We start from the raw sequence: 13,872 nt of genomic DNA, 5'->3' as shown, positions 1-13,872 counted from the left end.
CTCTTCATGCTGGTGTCTCTTGAGAGCCAAGTGAAAATAAATGTTTTGAATATGTTGTGTTGGAAAAGACACATGCTTTCTTCTCCTTGAAGCAAACTCTGGTGTCCTCCTTTGCCCTCAATAGTGTGGAAGTGGTGCAGTGAGTCTCAAACTGGAGCTGGGTGCTGCATGGTGATAACTAGGGTGGTATCCCTAGCCCTCCTGAAGCTTTTCCTCAGCCAGAGGATATGCTAAGTCTCCTAGGTGCCTCTGCACAAATGTCCCAGGTAGAGCTGGGAAATATCTCACAAGTCTGGGCTGTGGAAATGGAAATACTTGCAGCAGTGTTTAAGTTCTCTTTTTTCCTTCATTTTTCCACGTTTCCCAAGGAGAATCACCATTACTCACGCAGTGATGGTTCCCTGGGTACACAAGCCAGCCTTCTGTTTGTCTCCTCTTCATATGAGTTTCTGTATCTATTGCACCCAAACAACCAGTTTCTCTGCTCTGTAGCTTGGGGCATCACTCAGAGATTTGGGTGTTCCCACTGGGGTTGCCAAACGACAGTCACATTTTGCTAGTTTCGGCTGTGGGAATCCAGTGCAAAGGTGTTTCAGGAAGTGTATGGCCAAGTTGGCAGGGTGGGTCTGTCTGTCTGTCTGTCTCGCTTTACCTTGCACTCCCGTTCATACCTGCCATCCCCTACCACTCCCTTTTTTTGCAGGAGAGCTCACTCTCCAGAGGCCACCTCCACGTGGGAAATCTACTTAAACTTTGGTCTGAACACTTCACCCCTGACTAATGTCATATTGATTTCTACCAGAGCTTCCTCACTAAGGAAACACTCCCCAAATATTTGGTCTCAGTAAAGGCAAATAATTTTTTTGCTCCAAAGGGGTTTCCACCAGCCTGTTTTCAAGTACCCAAGCAGTTAGCACTGCTCTAATCAAAAAAGTCATTTTTGTTAACTTTTTTTTTAATTCTTGTATTTTGTTCATTCCTTAAAATGTTTCTTTCTTGGAGGAAGTGCAGGTTTTAAATACCTCGACCTATTTGCAAACCTTTATCTGTCCTTTTAACAGCTGTGAGTCAGTTCCAGGATGCCTAGAGTGCTTCCACAGGGAAGTGCAAAGAGAAAGTGCTAAGGAGCAGCAGATAAGTGTGGAAATCTCAGGTTTTGTGTATTCAGCTTTGAAATCTTGTTAGAAAAAAAAATTAAAAAAAATAACCAAGCCCTTCACTGGTGCTGAGACTTTGTTCTGTGATAATTAGGCTGCTTCAAAATAGATCAGATTAAATGTCAAAAGAAAGAGGGGGTGGTACTGTCCATTTTAATTTTTGATGTTTGACTTCAGAAGTGAGTTAAATTGCAGTAAGAAGGAACTAGTCTGGCAGCATCACCATTTTCCCTGTTGTAAGTACACAGTGTTGCCAGTGTTTGCCTTTTTAACAGCAACAACAACAAAAAAACCCACCAAAACCAAGCCAGATTCCACTGTTTATTAAATTATGTAAACCATGATGTGGTGGGATGCTGCAACCTTTGATTTTAAAACCATGTGGCATTGACAGGTGGCTGCTCGCACAGGGGAATCTGGAGTGAGGAGAAGGACACAGGCCATGTCCAGATCTGCCAGTAAACGGAGAAGCAGGTTTTCTTCTCTCTGGGGGCTGGATACTACCTCGAAGAAAAAGCAAGGGAGGCCAAGCATTAATCAGGTATGTGTGTGGAAATTTGTGAAATTGTTATTTTTAGGCTTATTTGCTAGCTTGCAGAATGCAGATCATACAAAGAGTCACTTGCATCAAGCACTTGAACATTCAACCTTAACTTAACCTGTTTAATCTTTCACAGCACAGTTGTCATCTTATTCCACATCATCTTAAAAAATCCATGAATGTAATTATAGATAAAAATACAGCAGTTCCTGTTAAACAAGGTTTGGAGTTTGCACCTTCTTTAGATCAGCTGGTTGCATTTCTACTCTTCATTTCTTCTGCTTCTGCTTTTGCTGGAAGTACTTCCTTTAAATTCAGGAGTAACAAAGCAGCAGTGTAAACCACGTACAACTTTAGAAGAAGGGGAAAAAAGTGCATTTGTTTGTTTCTTTAAATTAAAATTATGAGTTTGTAGAATACATTAAATGTAGCTGAGGTTGGTAGAAACTTTCTGAAGTAACAAAAAGCTTTTTCATGTAGTAGGGAACAGTCCATGTTCTGCTTCAGATTTTTAAAAAACAAAACCTGAAACGTTTCCATCCAGTTACAACACAGATCTTTCTCTAGAAAACATGTTTCAATGTGGTAGGAAGAAGGTGCTGCCTTGTTATTCTTTCCAAACATCCCTAATTATAGCTTTCGATTTTTGTGAGCCATACCTCATCTAATTGCAGGAAATGTAGGCTCTGCTTTTCTTTCTTTCCTTTCACTTCTTGAAGGAAGAAAGGCTTGGGACACGTGTTTTTCTCTGCCCTGTGAGTTCTTCTGCCTTCTGTTAAAGCAGCAGTGGGTGTTTGTTTTGTTTAGCAGAGGATGAAGCTGCAGAATTGTTTCGCTTGTTTTTAGTGAGACATTAAAAGTTCACCAAATATTTAGTGGCTGAACGAAAGCTCAGGGTTTTGCTGGGAAGCAGCAGATGCCTTCCTGAGCACATTCCCAATTCTTTGCGCTGGTGCTGTGGCATCCTTGTTGCTTTGTACTTATTTTCTCTAAATCAAGATAAATCCCTTGTCCTGAACTAGGATCCTGCTTGTGCTGTGTCTTCTGACCCCCCCGCCCCCCCCTTTTTTTTTTCCCCCTGGATTTACCCTTTTTTTTGTTTCAGTGGGAATAAATGCATTCTTTATGCTTCCTTCCCCTGCCCCCACCTCTACCACTCTCACTCTTCAATAATCACATGCATGAAACGAGATTTTGTATCAGGTTAAAGAAAAGTCATGCTGGACAGAGTTGAAGAAAAAGTAAAGTTTTGAGAAAGTATCAAGTCTAAATGTAGTGCCTGAACATATTTCCCTTGCTCATGTGTAGTAGCATGCAAAGGACTGCCAAGCTGAAGCAGAAAAATGTAAATCTCTTAAAGGGTAATGACCTCCCATCTTGCATGGTCCTTGCTTTATTTAAGGTACCTAATATTTAACAACCAAACCCAGCAACTTGATCATGAAGCTGTCCTGATGTGGAGCTATAAACCTTAACTTTTTGTTTTTAATTGTAAGCTTCTGATGCAGTAACAGCCCTGTTTGCCTGTCTGATACAGTCCTGTGCTGATTTAGGGTGGATCCTGTAATTATTCCCCTCTATCATTCCTCCTTCACAGAGTCCTGTTGATTTTGGCTCTCTGGCTTGTGCTGGGTTACCAGCTCTTATTTCTTTAGAGAAGGCTTACACTGACTTGTGGTGCTCAAATGTTTCCTATGTACTTTTTGAAAGCTGATTTATTTCTCAGCATTGGCAGAGGTGGAGAAGCATTCATTTCCTCCACTTTACACATGGGGAAACTGAGCACAAAATGAGACAGAACTGGCAGAACTGGCCTCTCATCTTTCAGGATAGTGCTCCATGATGGGCTTGTCCTTCACCACCATCCCCCTTCACGTTTAGCCAGCTGTTATTTTCCTTTTCTGTGTTTCAAGATTTTTTTTAAATTATTACTTTTCAGTTTGATTTCCATGCTAGTTTTTAGATACACTGTTTTTTCCCTTAGTGTGTGCCGAAGATGGCATGGGGGCATGTTCCTGTTTTAAAGCACAGTCACTCTGTTGTTCCCCAGGTGTTCGGTGAAGGAGTTGATTCAGTAAAGAAGTCTCTTGAAGGAATCTTTGATGATACAGTCCCAGATGGCAAGGTAAACCAGCTCTCCAGCTTCCTCCTTCCCCATCCTTTGCATCCAGCCTAAATGCAGTGTCCACTCTGGGACACAAGAGGAGACATGTAGCCCCTTTGGAGATGTGAGGACCCTCTGTGTGCTCTGGGGCTTGTAGCCTCTCTGGGAGGGTTTGAGGTGGTTGCACACTGTTCAAAGTGCTCATTGCATGTAACATCCCAAGTGCAGATGGAGGTGCCAGTGCACTGCACGCCAGGGAAATGCCCACAGAAGGACCTGGACACCACTGTGTCTGGAGAGTGGCTCCTTGTGACAACCTTATTTGGCTTTAATAATTTAGCATTGGCACAACTATGAAGTTCAGGACTTTCTCTGTTTTGTTCTAATGCACTTCCTAGAGCTTCTGCGTTTTCAGCCACAATTAAAACTGCTTTCTCTTTCCCCAGAGAAAGTCAGCTATAGAACAGCATTGAGACAGTGCTAAGAGGCACATTCTTCATGTAGTGAATATGGGTTTAGCTGCGCGAGCCCACTTGCAGCAAACAGGAATACTGCAGATCCATCACTTCCTGGGGATTTATAGCTTGGAGTGCAGCTAGATGTATAAAAGACATTAAATTCAAAATAGATGCTAAGATTTGCTATTTTTTCATTTCTAAGTATAGGATATGTAGCATCTGCAACAGCTTTCTTGTCTTTGTATTTGTTTACCCAGAAACACATTGCATTTAAGCTTTAATTTTAAACCTATTTTTATCACTATTATTTTTTGTTGCATTCCTAACATTCCCCATAGCCACAAGGTGAAATCCTTGGTTAAGTGCATTGCACTAGTGTGTAGCTTTGTGGGTGGCATGGCAAGGCATGCTTTATACTGCTCAGGTAAAACTGTATCAAGTTTTCCTGTCCAGACAAGCCTTCAATTTAGGCTTATGAATAAAATGTCTTCTCTATAAAGAGGGCTTTTTGATACAGCATATAATGTTCCTCACACTTGTTACTGATGAAGTGTGAGAATGTATTTGGTAGGTAGACTCATAACTGATTTTGTCTGTTTAGAGGGAAAAAGAAGTGGCATTGAGCAGTGTCCATCAGCACAATCCCGACTGCGATATTTGGGTCCATGAGTATTTTACTCCATCTTGGTTCTGCCTGCCAAACAACCAGCCAGCTCTGACAGTCATCCGTCCAGGGGACACCACACGAGATGTACTGGAAATGATTTGCAAGGTAAAGGCTGTGAGTGTGCCCGGGAGTGGGATGAAGTGTCTAAAACCCTGACCCTTTTCAGTTGAACCTAAGAGTGAATTTATCATACACCAGTGCTCGAACTGTTGGGGAACCAGCTGTATATTAGATGAAGAGCATTTATCATACTGAACTTTTCATGCTGGCACCACACATGAAAAATTCTTACTGCTGGAGCTAAACTTGGCATGAGTGTAAGGAGAGGAAGGCAGGCTAGGTTGTGCCCTTCTCTCTGCCCACTCTGCATGAGCCTTTGAAGCACCTCAGTACCCTGACTCAGCCTGTGCTGCCACCTCTCATATACCCACTCACCCACCCATGCCCCCTCCACTGGCAGCCAAGCTGTGTGCAGGACCCCTCTGCCCCCCAGCATCTCATCCCCTGGCCCACAGCATGATTCCTTTCACTGGTTATCCCCACCTCATGGTAGTGATGATCCCATCCTCACCCAGCCACCCTGGCTCCCTGTGCTCTGCCAAGCCTTCTCCCATGGCCATGTCCCTCCTCCGCCACGCAAGTGGGCTGATCTCACCCTTTTTCCAGGTGCCAGATCGTCCTGTTTCCAGGTGCAGTTCCTCCTTCCTTCCCCCCATTGCTTCCTCCCCTCAGGCTGGCACGGGGGAGGGAGGCAGAGAGAAAACAGCCGTGCCAGGAGCTGGAGAAGGTGCCCGTGTTTGCTGTCTGTATTGAGGAGTCAGACTCACCTCGTGTAGGTGGCAAGAGGGAAGAGAGAGGAAAGCTTTTATCTGCATTTGAGGGGTGGGTGGAAGAAAAAACACCTGGATATCTTTGCAAGATAAAGTGTCAGAGACATTTGGCCATTAGAAAATGTTACATCTCAGCAGAGAAGTTGAAAGCTTTGACAAATTAAATTGAAGCTTTCAGTTCTGGCAGCTACATAATGTATGTTTTCTGCTAACCAGCTGACTGCAAGCTAGACCCAACTCATGTCATGTGCTGTTCTGAAACGTGAGTCCTCTTTTGTACAGCAACAACAGCAAAAGAAAAGAAAACATGTATTATGATGAAGATCTTAACTTGGGGACTTTTAGAACATGTTGCATGTGCTTCCAAAGAGAGGGAAAGTGAGAGAAAGGCATTTATTTGCAGTAATTATACAGTGTGCTCGTCTCTCTGCCAGGTGCTCTATTAAAGAGTGATGCAGCTTCTGAAAGCTCTTCATTGTATTCAGGAAAAGATGACACTTTTGGAGAGAGACATAATAGGGAAGCTGAATGACGCATTACTAGTAATGATTTATTTTTAAGATTTTTATTTTGCTTTGGGTAAGAGTAATTAACTCATTGGGCCAGATCCTTAGCTGGAATAAACTGGTGTATCTCCACTGGTTTCAGTATGTGCCTGCTGAGAATCTGGTCTCTCATCGTGTGTTTGGTTGTTGTGGGTGGTGGTGTATAAGGAGAAGGGGAGGTGGGTGAGTGTTTGTTTTTTTTAAGACCTATTATCTGTTTCTTTCCTTTCTGCAAGAGTTTTCAATCTGGAAAACACTGATGGATGCCTTCTTTCTGTAGCATTTAATAATCAATCTCTTTCTTCTGTCTCTTGCATTCAGCTCATTTTTTCCCCTTTAATATCTGATCCACATCATTTCACATCAGTTTGCCATCTGCCATCTGAGAACCAGTCAAGTTCTGGTACAGTAAACATTTCAAGATCTCCATTTCATGTAAACCTCTTCATGTTTGTAGATGTGGTTAAATCTATCTGTGCTATTAAATTGAGCTTGATTATTCTGTTGGAGAACATTAAGTGCACTCAAGTCATTGTAGAAAATGTGTTCTTATACTAACATTGCTCCTTGCTATTATACAGCAAGTTAGGTTTTGAGGCTGCTTTGTGACACTTTTATGGTTCAAAATTGATGGAAGGGGTATTTAAACTTATTTTAAAGTGGTTTCTTGAAGATTTCTCCTAAGATTTAACTAATGATGTCACTTGGAAGGCAGGAAGAGTTATGCATTAAATTGTTTCCTATGGATAATATTGATCAGTGCAAATGTCTATATACATATTTACTAATATCTGCATAATGGTATGTCTTTAAATTGAGTAGAAAAACACGCACTGTGTATGGATTTAGGCAGAGCCAGTATGGAGAGAATAACACCAGAGAGGAAGCATAGAAGACTACATGGCACTTAGTATTTTGATTGAACTGGGATATAAAGTAAAAAGCAAGAAAGATTCTGGTTTCTCATGATTTGTATTTTTCAAACAGGCCTGCTTGAGGGACAAGAAGCAGATTTTCCCTAGGTCTCTATGTCTGTGCATAAAGTCTCTGAGAAGTTACTTAAGCCTAATGCTCTGCAGGCTTGTGTTGATTTTGAGCTGATGTTTTTCTTCTGGAAAAGTCTGGGACAGACAAGTGTGGAGCTGGAGTAATGTGGTGGGATGGCTGGTGTGTTTCTGTGATGCTGTCATCTCCTTGCTAATCAAGGTCTCCCCACCAAGCTGAAAGAATGTGCCTGTTCTTGAATCTCCTGGTCTTCTGCTGATACAGGCAGCACTCTGGGGAATGACAAGCCCAGCTGTTTCAGATGGGTTTCAGATCATGCTGAATGGTCCTTTGGAGGCACCTGCCCATCACTTTAACGAGAAGGGAGGTGAAATGAATGAATAGTTTAGGTAGTGTGCCAACCTGCTACACCACATGGAGCCTGCTGAATTGGATCACACCCCAGACTGTAAATTCTTCTTCAAGTCCACATCAGTTAACCTGTCAGGTTGTGCTTTAAATTGGGTTAGCTGCTTAATTTAGTCCAGACATAGCCAGGGTTATTAGGGGAGAAATAAACAAACCGAGAAGCTTATTTGCACTGCTAAAAGGTATTTTGGGTGGTCTTGAAAGGATATTAATATCATTAAAGCTGTGCTGTTTCTGCTCCCACCTCCCCACATACGGATGCAGCTAGACCAGCAACACAAGAAAAAAGTGGGTTAATGGTATGGCTTTTAGGGCGGACTGGCCATGTCCACTTTGAGACAGCCTTTAACTTTCACTTCAGTAGAAAATCATGTCTCTATTTGAAAGAGACCTTGAAAGAGGTAAAATTTTGAGGTAGACAAAGCCTTGATGCAGCTGTACAAATGTTAATTAACTTAATGGTGTGACTTATGTACTGCACCATTGCAGCTTTAGTGGTGATGACTCTCATTGCCTGACTTGGATGTGATTGCAGTATAGTGGATGACTGGCATCCTTACTGGCTGATGGTGTTCCTTGGAAGAAATGAGCAGGCAAAATATATGTGAGTTTTATCCAGTGATCTCTTTAGATAATGCTGTGCCCTGGCATAGCTCAGAGCTTCAGTGCAGCATTGGTCATCCTGCATTTGGCTCCCTCCTGCTCTCTAAAATGGTCAGCACACACAATTTGCTCCTAAGCAAAACTCCCTGCGAAGACCAGAGTGAAAACAGAGGTGTCAGTGGTCATCTCCATGCCTGATGTGGTGCCTGTATCAAAGCAGGCAGGAGCCCTGTCATTGACCATGGGGATGGCAGATGAAGCTGCTACCTGTGGGGCAGGTTGCTCTTTTAGGATGCTATCAGGGCACAGGCTGCAGAGCAGGTTGCAGGCAGGTGTGAGTGCCCCTGCCCCAGGGCAGGTGGTGGGTCTGAACTGGTGGCTCTGGTGTTGGGGTCCCCCTGGCTCTACAGGAAATCCAGGGTGGATGAGCATGTGCTCCCTGCCCTCTGCCAGTGCAAGTAGGGCAGCTCCTGACCTACAGCCAATGGCTGGACAGCCCAGTCTGGGTAAATTCCTGTCCCTCTGCAACAGGCTGTGATTTCTGCTGGCCTGGGGCAGGCTGGAAAGCGTCCCTTGAGGTCTCCTCTGCAAGGGGAGGATGTTGAGAGTCTCTGTTGGAAGTGACAAGCGTACCTGGCTGCAGACTGGGGCTTTCTCCCAACCCTGGCCTTTGGTCAGTGGCACGGATCTTGTCAGCAAAGTTCTGTCTGACCTGGGTTTGCACAGTGGCTGCTCCTGATGCTCCATGAAGTGCAGGATGCATACAGGATCTTAGATGCAGGAGTCTGTGGGGTGGTACACCATGGTGGCAGGAGGAGGCTGCTGGGTTACTTGGCTCTTTTCAGCTAGTATGGCTTTTCCACAAAAAAATTTGTTTGTCCACTAGCTTTGCTGTAAAAGGCTCTAGAGTTATCTGGGCTTTCAGAGACTTATCATGGACTTCTCCCTCCAGATATGGGGTGTGCTGTCTGCAGGTTTATGTCTCCTCAGTATCTTTGTGTTTAATGAGTGTGAAAGCTGCTCTTTAGTTTGTGCCTAAGGATAGTAAACTAATCTGACCAGAAACTAATCTAGGGCTCCTATGTATGATTTCTGAAAGACTAAAACTATTTCTGCTTCCCTTTAATTTCTGGAGTGTTTGTATGTGTGTGCATGTAAATAAAGAACTAGTGAAAAGAGTCAGTAAACAATGAGCAAAGCATGCAAAATGCTTATCAAAAAGAAAGAGAGGGGGTAGGGTGAAGATCTCCTATGTTCAGCTCTTTTTCTTTTGACCTTTGATAGATTTTCACATTCCTTATTTAATTAACTAGGTTTTTGTCAGGATTATGGAGGTTATCCCATTTCAGATACTCAGTTTCATACATGGATAATTTGTTCTTTGAATTGGACATATTTCTGCATAGTGCTACATAGAATGCAGCAATAGATCTGTCTTTTTTTTTTCTTTATCTCTTTTTTATTCATGGGCTAATCTAGGCTTTTCACTGTTCTGAGTATTTGCTGAAGGGTTTGCTAGGTCAGTGTGTGATCTTTTCCACAGGTCAGTCAGTGTACATTACTCATGAGCTGTGCTGTGTGATCAATCAGCTGAATCCTGGTGTATCATCATCTTGGTTTCAACTGGATAAATGAAGCTTTAAAAGGCCGTACTAAATAGGCAATAATGATATTCCTGCATGAATTTTCAGAGGAGCAATTGTTTTTAGTACAAGCCAGGAAATTTTGGTATTTTGCTCACGTGAAATGGAAAAGCCAGTGTATAAAATGCATATCATAATGGGATTTTAAAAGTGAGAGTGGGAATTATTTACCTCCTAGATTTGTGAATCATTTTGGGGTTTGTCATTAGCTTTAGTCAACAATTTATGAACTTTGAAAGTAACTTCTGAATGACATCCTTTGTGTTTATCATAATTCTAATGTGTTTTGATTACACACTGCATTAACCTCTGCTTAAATCAAGCTTATTAATCATGCTGAGAAAAGGTCATTAACATCTCCCAGACCAAATGCTGTATCCTCAGCTAATTATAACTAATTCATTAAAATGGTGTGACCTGTTTCCACTGGGATGTAATCCAATATGCAGCCCTTGGCTTCTCTTAGCCTTATAAACCAGTGTACCCTGAGCTGTTTTGAATTTAGAGGACATGCAGATTTCTTTTTTTATTAACCTTTCTTGAAATTTACCACACCATACTCACTAACTTATGAAGATGCTAAAAAACCCAAAACAAACATGAAAAACCCCTTTATAATTATGCTTTTCTCTGTTATCAAAACATTTATTTTGCTCCTTGCAATTTCTAGTGTCTTTTTTCTACAAAGGTTTTCTTTGGGTCTTCTGCTGTAGTAGTTTGCTTGTTTGTTCAATAGCATAGGATGGAGCAGAACTGCCAGATCAGCAGAACCAAAGAGGCTGCTAAGAGTACCATCTCTGCCCTTGACATCCTGGTCAGTGGTTAGATGAGGGCTTATTCCTTGGTAGAGGAGGAGGTTCAGGAGGTCATCGGTCCTCTGGTGAAGGACTGTGCTGGGGTATTTTTCTTCATATGAGTGTCAGGCCATTCTCTAAGTATAGGTGATGTGAGCCATTGCTTTTCTCTCCTGAAGATTCTTCTGTGTTTCTTGCAGGCACACCATCTGGATCACTCTGCCCACTACCTGCGTCTTAAATTCCTGATTGAAAACCAGATGCAATTTTATGTACCAAAGCCAGAAGAGGATATCTATGAACTGGTAATGCTACCCATTGAGCAAAATTAAATGACACTTGATAGGAAACCATTCATTAGTGTTTATCTGTCATTTGTAATGTGCAGAGTTATGCTTTTTAACTTGAAATTATAGTGCTCTGCACACCGTAGCGAATTGGCATACAGTAAAGTAATCTCTCTGGATGTTTCATCTTGAGGAAAGGGCTGGTGTTTAGTTTATGTTTAGCTTATGCCCATGTAAAAGAGAGGAGTTACAGCCACAGGTGATCCGTGAAACTCACCATAACATACATTTAAGCTTAATTTCTGTTAAGGTTTCCTTTCCCTGTTGTTCATCTTGTCCTTGGTGGTTTCAAAGACATGGTATTGAGGCCTGGGTATTTGTTATTTATATCACTTTGCCTGATTTTTAAAGAGGGGCAGAATGTAAAAGTAGTTGTTTGGGTTTTATTTTTGTTTGGTGTTTTGTTGGGGTTCCCTACTCTGCAAAATGGGAAGGTAGATGTTGAGGTTAAAAAGTTCTAGAGTTATGTGTTAGAATATACTTTCCTAATTGCTTCAGTTGGATGTCTTCATACCATTCATCTCAAAAGCAGACTTCAAAGGAATTTTTAATTTAGAGATTAAAAAAATAGTGACATGCTTTTTAACTCTATGATTTCACACATGCACAGTGTAAAGCTTTTCAAACATTTCATTGGTGGCTGTTTTATTTATAAAATGCAAAGCTATGCCAGCTATGGATGCTTATGTTCATTTTGTAAAGAAGTTCTGGAGTTTGCCATTGACACTGCCAACAACAAAAAAAGTGAGAAAAAAGTGCTAGTACAGTACTAAGACTGGAAAGTGAAATATAGTTGGAAAAAATTAAAACTCAAAGGAGACCAATTTTAGCTTTCATTGTCTGGAATTGCTTTGGTGACTTGTCTTATGTTGAGAAGTTGTAAGATTGACAGTCGTCAGTTATTGTTTATTCTGAAAAATGAAATTAAGCCAAAGCTCATTCAGAATGTACATGCTGAAAGATTATAATATGGATAGGTGCTGCAGGGCTATATCTAAAGTAGTAATGTTAAAACGTTTTCTATAAAAAAAACCAAAACAAACCAACACACATTTGTGTGCTTGTTTGTGTGTATGTACTTGTTTTGTGAGAAAAATTGAGTTACTTAAGTGTTTAATTAAGTGGCCCTGGTGCAATATGATAAAACAAATGCCTCTATTTTTGTAGTCTCCTGAATAGTGGTTTATAATGTTGTCTAATATTGAAGTCATCCTTCCAGAGATATCTTCCATATACTAAGATGCATTTAGAGATAAACATTTCTGAAGAAAAAGTAAACATAATTTCTTAGGGTAATATTTCTTTTCCTTGCAGAATGTATCAGATGCATTTAAACAAGAAAGAGAGATTAAATATCTGTATTCCATTCCTCAAAAACATCAGTGGTGATACTTTGTGCTCTGACAGTCCTTCAGAAATTCATTAACTTCGTTTATTATGCGTTTGAAAATGTTACTAAGGGCTCAGGGGAGAGTTTTTAGCATTAAGTGTTGCACCAAGCAGTTATATTTTTAAGAATACTTTATTGTAAACTAAGGTTTTGTCTGAAGCTTGGTGTGCTAGACTTTTTACTTTGGGTAAGATGGCCCTTTTTGGTGGAAGCACAAGACCAGAGGCCTCTCTGAAAATGTTGCATGTAGATGAAGTTGGGGTGAAGGCATTGGGGCTGATGGAAAAGGTAGTCCTGGGAAAGGGTCCTTGGAAGCACAAGACCAAACATGGTAGAGGAAAAAAAGAGAAGGAATAGAAAATAATAGTAACAGTAGTAGTAGTAATAATAAAAAAAATAATAATACCCCAAAGCAGCTGTGAGAAACACTGTGAGGGACTGGAGTGACACAAAGGGACAACACTGCTACTGTCAGGATGGAGTCCTCTCCCTGGGCACTCCCCAGTCCCAGGCAACCCTCCCTATAGATATTCAGCTCCTGATATTTGCTGTTGAAGCTCTCTGTGCTCAAACATGCTGCCTGCCTTTGGGGTCAGGACAGTGGGTTCGTGGGGCACAGAAATGTGAGTGGCACCTCAGGGCTGCTGTCAGACTGACTTTGAGGTTGTGCATCTTGGGAATCTGCTGTTCAACAGAGGTTCTTGCTTGAGGAGGCACTTTGAGATGCAGGCAGGATGGATGGCTCCTGTATCCCTGTGACAGCTTGGCAACCATCCTCCTTGGTTCTGGTGCCACATGCTCCGTTTAGAAAGCTGCAGGGCTCAGACACAAGTTTTGTTTGAAATATACTATGATTTTCACTCTGTTTTTTTCTCTCTCCTCTTTTTTAAACAGCCCTGCTGAAATCTGACATTTTTCTAAATTGTCATTTGAACCCTTTTCAGGTTCTGAATATGTTCCTATGTTTGAAAACCACATTTTGAAAATATTGCTAGCATGGCATCCTTGTTTAGTTTTACATTTTATTTTACTAAACATCATCACTTAAACAGGTATATAACTGTTCTGAAATACCTAATATTTGCAAATAAACAGATATGAATTTGCTGATGCAAGCACAAGATAAATTTATATTTTCAAAAAACCCCTTTACCTAATGAGTTACTCTTCATTTTTAAAGAAATGGTTTAAACACTTCAGTCCAAACACTGATGCCAGTTAGTTTCAAAATATTAATTATTATGAATTGCTTTTTTACACACTCATACCAGCGTATAAAAAAAATTCATATTTACCTGCAGTCTCTACTTGTGGGTATGATTTTTTTCCGAAGACAAAATGATGGTTTTTTACTTAAGAGTTACCTTGTGCTGTACAAAA

The 13,872-nt window shown here is 41.3% G+C and overlaps 1 protein-coding gene across 1 annotated transcript in view; it reads left to right on the top strand.

Annotated features, from left to right (window-relative positions):
* TIAM1 (T cell lymphoma invasion and metastasis 1) overlaps window positions 1-13,872 on the top strand; it is a 122,744-nt gene that overhangs the window by 65,881 nt on the left and 42,991 nt on the right. The window contains exons 7-10 of the mRNA XM_030469015.1: window positions 1,552-1,698; window positions 3,749-3,823; window positions 4,862-5,032; window positions 10,956-11,060. Coding sequence (XP_030324875.1) covers window positions 1,552-1,698; window positions 3,749-3,823; window positions 4,862-5,032; window positions 10,956-11,060 — 498 coding nt within the window. The remainder of the gene's footprint in view (window positions 1-1,551; window positions 1,699-3,748; window positions 3,824-4,861; window positions 5,033-10,955; window positions 11,061-13,872) is intronic.

This window comes from Calypte anna, chromosome 1, assembly GCF_003957555.1.
Source record: "Calypte anna isolate BGI_N300 chromosome 1, bCalAnn1_v1.p, whole genome shotgun sequence".
NCBI classification, from domain to species: domain Eukaryota; kingdom Metazoa; phylum Chordata; class Aves; order Apodiformes; family Trochilidae; genus Calypte; species Calypte anna.
The sequence above is the reverse complement of the archived record's forward strand: the minus strand, read 5'-3'. Positions and strand labels throughout refer to the sequence as shown.